Source organism: Mixophyes fleayi, chromosome 1, assembly GCF_038048845.1.
Source record: "Mixophyes fleayi isolate aMixFle1 chromosome 1, aMixFle1.hap1, whole genome shotgun sequence".
Classification (NCBI taxonomy): domain Eukaryota; kingdom Metazoa; phylum Chordata; class Amphibia; order Anura; family Limnodynastidae; genus Mixophyes; species Mixophyes fleayi.
The window spans coordinates 428,421,351-428,430,741 of record NC_134402.1 but is presented as its reverse complement, the minus strand read 5'-3'; the positions used below and the strand labels follow the sequence as shown (position 1 = coordinate 428,430,741).

At 41.4% G+C, this 9,391-nt stretch overlaps 1 protein-coding gene across 1 annotated transcript in view; it reads right to left on the bottom strand.

Moving 5' to 3' along the window:
* Positions 1-446: 446 nt before the first annotated feature.
* Positions 447-9,391, bottom strand: part of OXCT1 (3-oxoacid CoA-transferase 1) — a 95,083-nt gene continuing 86,138 nt past the window's right edge. The window contains exons 15-17 of the mRNA XM_075184094.1: positions 6,162-6,242; positions 3,774-3,875; positions 447-544 (exon numbers count right to left, since the gene is read on the bottom strand). Of these exons, the coding sequence (XP_075040195.1) occupies positions 503-544; positions 3,774-3,875; positions 6,162-6,242 (225 nt within the window). The 3' untranslated portion in view covers positions 447-502. The remainder of the gene's footprint in view (positions 545-3,773; positions 3,876-6,161; positions 6,243-9,391) is intronic.

Here is a 9,391-nt window from a genome sequence, read left to right as displayed (position 1 = left end):
AGAATGCAGTCCCTGGTGGAGATACTACAAACTGAAGAGGGAGAAGTAAGGCTAGATATTCCCACGGTTGCCTAGCCGAGCCCACAGCAACCAAACTAAACAAAATACCAGGCCTGTACTAGCAAATATATATATGTATGGGTCTAATATATTTAATGGAAGCCCTTTTCGTAAAAGTGGGAAAATTTAAGCCCTACAAACTCCCAGTACAGCATTGGCCGCAGGTGGATGGACAGACCTCGCAGTACAGACTCTAGTTGTCAGATTCAATATAAACAGTTTCAATGAGTACTCACAGCCATCAATCCATAAAGTACAAATCAAAGTTTAATCAAATATTTTGTTTATTGACTACTATGGCCTAACTCCCTGTAACAATTCATCAGTGATAATAAAAAAAAAGCACTGGTTGGTACAAATTCAATTTTTTAAAATAAAAAAAAATAAAAATCAAAGGCAAATGTTGTTCATTTTGCATCATAAATATCAGAGAGAAGAAATCTTAATCACCGATCTGCTGCAGCTGTTTGAGGGCCGGTGAAACCTGGTGGAAAAAAAACAAACCAGAGTCATACATTTCACATGCGCAAAACAACCCGTGTCACAGTCCAGAGCAAGTGTAACACAATTAAAGGTTAATTAATGTAGTCTTTCTGCATATAGGTTCATGCGGGAGATCATGTGACAAGTGCATGAAGGGTTGTGTAGACCATGGCCCTGCCCCCCTGCTATTAAATACCGAAATTCACAGCATTGCATAGTGCAGCTTGATGACGCAAATGGCATCATAAGCCCCGCCACCGTTACAACTCGGGAGGATGCCTCGAAATTCCGGGAGAGTAGGCAAATATGTTATATCCCTGACCAGTAGGAAAGGTAACTATCCACCCAATTCAGATTCTCTACACAGCGCTGCAGAATATGGTGGCGATATATAAATGATAATAAATTTGCGCCAATGGTCAGCTGCCGAGGTCTGGCCAATGTGGGACTGAGCAAGGCTCTGCTTTGAAGATCAGCACATGAATGTTCACAGCAGCCCCATAGTTAATATTCAAAACTAGAACACACTGGACAACAGATAGCAGATTAGATTTTCCTTCAATTGGAAATATATACATATTACCTTGGCCAAAACACCTGGTGGTGACAGTGTAATTGGACGCGTGCGGTGATCTGTAGATCATTTTTCATCCTCTCGAACCCCCACAAGTAGAAGCAATTTTCTCTTCCATTAGAAATGAACCCGATGCTGTTGTGTCATATCATGGGAAGCGCAGTAACAGAATGCAAGGTCATTTAACCCAGCGTCATGTGACTCAGGATGAGTCTACACTATGAGAAGCAGCTCCCTAAATGTACCGGTATGTTTACCAAGCGGTGGTGGGATGTACATTCTCGAGGCATAGGCGCCAGCTCTGTGGGTACTAGAGCACCCCCCAATATTGTGCTCCCGCAGGCCATGGCCCGGTTTATGCTTGGCATTTTTCAGTTCACATGGGAGGAGTAACATGAGAAGGGGGGGGGTTCTCATGTTACTCCTCCCATGTGACTGAAAAATGCCAAGCATAAACCGGGCCAGTGGCTGCGGGAGCACAATATTGGGGGTGCTCTAGTACCCACAGAGCTGGCGCCTATGCCTCGAGAATGTACATCCCACCACCGCTTGGTAAACATACCGTACATTTAGGGAGCTGCTTCTCATAGTGTAGACTCATCCTGAAGTCACATGACGCTGGGTTAAATGACCTTGCATTCTGTTACTGTGCTTCCATGATATGACACAACAGATCGGTCATTTCTAATGGAAGAGAAAATTGCTTCTACTTGTGGGGGTTCGAGAGGATGAAAAATGATCTACAGATCACCGCACGCGTCCAATTACACTGTCACCACCAGTGTTTTGCCAAGTAATATGTATATATTTCCAATTGAAGGAAAATCTAATCTGCTATCTGTTGTCCAGGTGTTCTAGTTTTGAATAATAACTATGGGCTGCTGTGAACATTCATGTGCTGATCTTGTGGGAGACAGTGACAGGTCCACTGATGTGATTATATTAGTGAGGACGGGGGTGCATGTGACAGAGGTAGGAGTCATGATATGAGGAAGGGACTGGAAACAAACCAGAAGCCACAGACTTAGACTGTGGAAGGCGCAGGGTCACCCTGTGTGAGGCGCCAACTGATGCAGGAGGATTGTGGGGGCAAAGCACACCTGTATAACAGTCCATGCCTCCTACACTACATTGCTCAATAGTGGTGTCCAAACACCAGCACGGCCGTGTTGAAGTGTGTGAAGTGAGAATATAACAACAAAACAAGGAGTCCCTTGGAGAAACGTATAGCGTCAGAATGAAAGTACCTCCGTTAAAGTACTATATACAGCTGGTATTAAGGGATCTCGATACATCTACAAACTATACAAAAATGGCCGTGCCTTAACTTGTTCCAAATTGTGTTGTTTTTTATTTTATTATAGGTGATCTGCCTAAAGACCCACATAGCCACAATTTAGATTTTATATAAATAATATAAGTAACTCATCCAGGTGCTGGATGGGGAGGAGCTCCCATACTATATTATATATATATATATATATATATATATATATATATATATATAATATATAAAAGCCTAGCGGCGTGTGTTAGTGTGTGTGTGTGGAAAAAACTACCGAGTGACAGAGTGCTCAAGATGCAGCGCCACCTGCTGGGCGGAGTTATATACTACACTGACCTACTAAATTCTTAGCATTATCTAATATATAAAAGCCTAGCGGCGTGTGTTAGTGTGTGTGTGTGGAAAAAACTATTTTCTCAGAAAGGGCTCATCCAATTGACCTGAAATTTGGTATACTGACATTATTTGACAAAAAAATTATAAAAGTGAAGTCAGTTAACTTCCATCATCCCGCCTTCCCCCCATGAGAGGGGTAGTAAAGGCTAAATTTATGAGTTGAGGGCTCAAACTCATTTTCGTGAGGTAATTTTACCTCATAACCACACATGCTGTGTTAGTGTATGTGTAAAAAACTACCGGGTGACAGAGTGCTCAAGCTGCAGCGCCACCTGCTGGGCGGAGTTATATACTACACTGACCTACTAAATTCTCAGCATTATCTAATATATAAAAGCCTAGCGGCATGTGTGTGTAGCGATGAAGATGACAAGAAACTTTTTAACACCTTAAATAGCTTTATTTGACTAGAATGCATGAGTATCATGCATGGGTTAATTTGTGTATATATATATATATATATATATATATATATATATTTTTTTTTTTTTTTAAAGTGTGCCCATACAGTGGAAGCAGCCAATATTGTTGCCTGAACCAATGCTCGGCCTATCAAATCACTAGGAACTAGTGACATCACAGAGGTACAGGTGCCTCAGGGCTCAGTGCTCTCAATGCTTGGGCTGAACATTGGACAGTCGTCTACATTTTCAGCTGCATTTTACCACCGAATAAAATATATTTTTTTCATAGATAATTCACCATAGAAATCTTCCTTGGCTGCCTCGGAGGGGTTATTAAAGACTCAGGCAGAAAATAATTCGATTATGGGGTTTGGGAAGAGAACATGAAATAAATAAAACAATGGTACTTTGTAGAATATATAAATTAACAACAGACATTTTAATTAACAAAAAAACGGTCAAAACGTTTTGATATGAGCAGACATTTCCCTTGTCTGCAGTTTATTACACGGTCGTTTGGGATAAATGAAACAAGCAGCAAATACAAATAATGTTAATTCCAGGTACTCACTGAGAAGTCGCTGCCGGTACATTTCTTGATGTCGTCTACAGATAGACCTTCTCCAACTTCAATCAGAGTCAGCCCATTCTTCTTGTCCACGTCAAAGACGGCCTATTAAATACACACATAGAGATACCTACTGGTTATGATCAGATTGGAAATGGTCAATAAAAATATATCAGCCAGACTTTCAGGAGGTCCATTTCCTTCTCTGTGAGCAATATTACACCGCACGCAGAACCATGATTCAATAACAAGATAATAATCTCACCCTCCTCACTGCTGGCCTGTATAGCACATTGAAATGAAGCCATTAGCATGCAGAATATAGCCTCTGCGAGCCAACATACACTGTGCCAATATCCACACTGCCGTTATGCAGCCTTGACACAAGCTTATCATTCCTATAGGCTTTTAGCATATCTGACATCTATTTATGGGTTATGTGGTGAAATAAATCTAAAGTTAGGTCACACACAGGGAAAGGATACACACTACAGTTTATTGTATTTCCTTCATTAAAATATTTCTATAAATGCAATCTGTCTAATCGTCACAATCACCCAGTTTTAGAGAAGCTCTTCCCGGAAATGTTAGTCCCTGATAATGTCCCTGTAACTGTGCTGCTTCTGTTCCCGTTATTGTGTTATCCTGTAATTTCTAAAAATATTTTCTAAATATTTATAGAAGAAAACCATAATTCCACTCAAAATTGGAAACATAAATCTTTTAGGTGCACTTCAAGGGGATAAAATAAAAAAGTAAATGTTCTAAGCTTCAATTACCAGGATCTATCTTATTCTTGCAGAAGTTTACTCGCCTCCTACCAGTCGGTCTGTAATACATTCCGTACACAAACACGAGAATGGGACGGTGAGTCCCATCAGGGACCCTGCTAGATCTGGAGAACGGCGCGTTAGTTTTGTCTCATCGATCTCCACCAAAAACAACATTTTAGTTTTAGCTGAAGTTATCCCTTATGATAGCTGGCAGTGGTGAAGGAGACCTTTGAGGGCTGGCATTGGCTTTCCACTGAACGCACCTTACATGGTGCGCAGAACTTCTACATGTCCAACGGCAAATTGTCTTTGAACATTGTGCACATGACTGCAACTGCGTAAATGATGATTAGAACACATGGGCATACTCTGCAATGACAACCTTCTGTCTCAGGATACTTACAAATAGGAATGGTAGTTCCCATTTGGCAGGTCTTTAGAGGTAAACTTAAATATTATGTAAACCTAATTCTCCAACATACCTACAGTGTGCCAAAACGATGCCTAACATGATAATATAGAGACAGCCAGCAGGGTGGGTATGACATGCCACCACAGTGCTGGGGGGAATGACATCTGAGACTGGTAGGATAGGATAGGAGATAGGAGCTGACAGTACTGGACACACCATACATGGGAAAAGGAGGTATTTATACTAAAAATACATTATTAAAAACATGGCTCTCTGCCTCATTCCTCAGTGAGGTTATTAGTTCCTAGTGAAACGACAGCCTTATCTCCCACTCTACTGCCCCCTACATCTCTAACCTCCTCTCCATTCACACTCCTGCTCGCTCCCTACGCTCAGCCAATGATCGCCGACTCTCCTCCACTCTTATCACCTCTTCCCACTCCAGAATCCAGGACTTTTCCCGTGCAGCCCCCCTTCACTGGAATGACCTCCCTCGTTCCATCCGCCTACCAACCATCCACATAACCCCCTCATCTCCTCCACTCGCTCTTCCTTCTCTCCCTTTGCCTCTTCCGGGTCCCCTTGTGCCTGGTTCTGTCTACCCTCCCTTAGGATGTAAGCTCACATGAGCAGGGCCGTCTTCCCTCCTGTCTCCTCACCTGTTCTTCTACTCCGTGCTTATTGTATTAACCTGCCTGGAGTTTCTGAAGTATTGGTATTTTTGTTTATTGTTCTGTACTGTTTCACCCTGTATAGTCTACTATTTGTACTGTGTACGGTGCTTCGGATACCTTGTGGTGCCTAACAAATAAATGATAATGATAATAATAATAATAATAATAGAATCAGCCCACAAACACGGAATGGTTCCTAAGATAAGTGTTCCCTGACTGCAATTCTCCTTTAAGACTCACAGATTGGATAACATTAACAAAGGTAAAACATTATGCATTAATCCACATACAAATGATAAATGACTGCATGCGGACTGTCACAGTGACTGGCCAGCGTATCCCACCCTTAGGACGCTTGTCATATTTATTTCCAGGGAATGTAGCTGACCATATCTCTGCTATTGATTATACAGCACAGGGATTTTAGACACTTTGAAGACTTAAATTCAACATTGCCAGGTACAATCCACATACTTCAGGATGAACGGGATGGTAGTAAGAACCAGAATAGGCAAAAATTAAAGTGTTTTACCTTCTCTGTAATGATCCGATCCACGCACTGCTTCCCAGTAAGTGGCAAGTTGCATTGTTCCAAGATTTTGTGCTTTCCTCCCTGTAATGAAGACGCAGAAGTGCTGGGGTTACTGTCTGCAAACAATTCAGATATTTTCAATGTAACACATTTCGAAACAAAGAAGTTTATTTTTCAACATGTTTTCCTTTTTAAAGCTGTGTTTTAATAGGGTCTGATCATCGTATTATACTACGATCAGCCACAATATTAACCCCTGACAAGTGAAATGAATAACATTGATTATCTTGTTAAAATGACACCTGTCAAGGGGTGGGATATATTAGGCAAGTGAACATTCAGTTCTTGACGTTGATGTGTTGGAAGCAGGAAAATGGGCAAGTGTAAGGATCTGAGCGACTTTGACAAGGGTCAAATTGTGTTGGCTAAACGACTGGGTCTGAGCATCTCCAAAACGGCAGGTCTTGTGGGGTGTTCCTGGTATGCAGTGGTAAGTACCTACCAAAAGTGGTCCAAGGAAGGACAACTGGTGAACTGGCAACACGGTCATGGGAACCAAGGCTCATTGATGCGCATGGGGAATACTGTAGCACATATTGCTGAAAAAGTGAATGTTGGCCATGATAGAAAGGTGTCAGAACACACAGTGCATCGCAACTTGCTGCGTACGGGGCTGCGTAGCCGCAGAACGAGCAGAGCGCCAGGTCCGGTGGTTTTAATGTTGTGGCTGATGGGTGTGTATTCTTCGCCTCCGGATCGTCTGGATGTCCGCCGTTTTACAGTGGATGGGGACAGAGCAAATTCTAACCAATCAAATTATCGGAATGGTCACAACAGCAGATGAGCGGAGTGTGCTGATCTTGTGGGAGATAGTGGCCTGTCCACTCTTGTGATTATATTAGTGAAGACAAGACTGCAGGTGACAGTGTCATGATGCGAGGGGAGGAAAGAGTAAAGGCAAAAAGTAATCCAGTGGAAGGTGCAGGGTCCTAATCAGCATAAAACTGGTGCAGGAGAACTGGTGTCAAATGCACCTCTGTTTAAAATGTCCATACATCCAACTCGTTTACTATCAATCCATTGTGTATATTTTTGTATTCGTTGTGGTGATGTGCTTCTTTGTGAACTATAAAATAATAATAAAAAAAAAAAAAAACTGAGGGAAAAAATCCAGAATGTCTTCAAAAGTATTGTTATAATTTAGTTACATCTTGTGGATCATGACACAAACAAATGACATACAATGATATGAAACAGAAGATAAAGATGGTACTTTATCAGTACTATATTTAAAATCCATACACGTAATAACTTGCTAAAAAATGCAATACTTGACTCCACAGCATTTAGTCAACAGGTACTCTCCCTTAAAAGAGTGTTTTATTCCCTCTCTCTATAGGTGTGTGTGTATATTAATGTGCATATATTACATTTCACAGTTATGTTATCACCTCCCAGGCTTTCAGGTACCCATCTCAGCCTGAACAGCTGAACAACAAATATATTTAGGGGAAATAGTTGCTGAGATGTGAACAAACAAAAAAAAAAAAACCTTAAGAGACACAAATTACACGAGAAGTTGTCACTCTTATCTCTACTCAATGCTGTCTGTCAGAAAGTAGGCCACATGTCACATAAATCAGATCCCAGCAAAGATTTCTCACAAATTAAGGTAATAAAACATGTCTTTCCATCGTAATGAGGCACTATAAATCATAAGGCAGAGGACCAGGAGGCCCTGATCTGACATTAATCAGTATTTCTTCATCTTGACAAATGAATGTGTATCACAGATGCCAATGCTAGATGTGTTAGTGTCTTAGATCGTCGCTTAGTGATTTGAAAGCTCCTCTTAATGTCGCATCAGACATTCTGTCTGATCCCTTGTTGACAGACGCAATATTTGTAAAAATAGCAACTTGATATTCTGGGAGTTTTTACACTTAATGAAGTTTCATTTCCACTTATTTGAATAAATACAACTCCCTATATAAACCCCAAATTCCTTTGGCCAAATATACTTCATGGGGTTTTCCACTTTTAGATATCTTTAAATTATTTTTGTTGCATACAACATAGAAACGCTGTATGGATAGAGTTGCGTTGAGTGCATAGAACAATGCTGATCCGTCTGCTTTACAAGTGTACCAAAAATAAATGACACTGTCTATATAGTAATATATGTATACAGTGTATTTAGCAGAAATTGAAGGAAGACATGCCAACAAATTAAAGTTGTACAAGTTGTTTACACATTAAAAGGCTTGTTGACGAGGGGTGGGCAGTTGTTGATCTCTCCCAGCCCTGTTGCCTCCACCTTTGAAATAGTGCTAGAATATGCTCTTTCCTAGCCGAGATGTAAGCAAAACTCTTATCCATTCTCTCATCGTCTCCCACATTGACTACTGCAAACACATATCTGGCATTCCCCCGCACCCATCTATCCCTGCTTCAATCTGCCCTAACTGCCACTTCAAGACTTATCTTCTGTTCAGCTGCTCCACATCTGCAGACCCAATCTGAAATCCCTACACCAGCTTCCTGTATCCTCCAGAATGCAATTCAAATTACCCACCTTCACCTACGGAACCCTCAGCACCACCACCCCATCATAAATCTCAAATCTCATCTCAAAATATTCTCCTTCACACCTTGTTAGATTTACAGCTGACCTGCTGATAACCACCTCTCACTCCCTCCTACAGGACTTCTCCCATGACACCATCTACTAACGGAATTCCCTACAATACCTGATAAGACTCTCACCCAGCCTTCAAACCTTGAAAAGCTTTCTGATACCCACCTGGTATTAGAACTTAGCCTACTCCCACTGGTTTACTATCACAACTGTGCCAATCTCCACTCTGAGTCACATTCACTGCTCTAGTCTCAGCTGTGTCCTTTTCCCATTAGATTGTTAGCTCTCTTATGAGCAGAGCCTACATTGTAGGTCCCTGCTTTATCTATGCCCTGATTTACCCACTGTCAAACATTGGGGCTCAAACCTCCCCAGTAAACAAGCAACCACTTTAGAACGGTGAACCTACATGCAGAAGATGTTCCTTCCAGCCTCTTACCACAGGACACTCCTAAGTTTAAACATTCACCATCTACGCCAATTCTCACCCATGATTCATGTTATGCAACATATGCTAGCTCTCTGATAATATGATCTAACTAGAGATAGGCTCCACACTGAGAAAACAGAGGAAAGAAATCACAGAATTGGG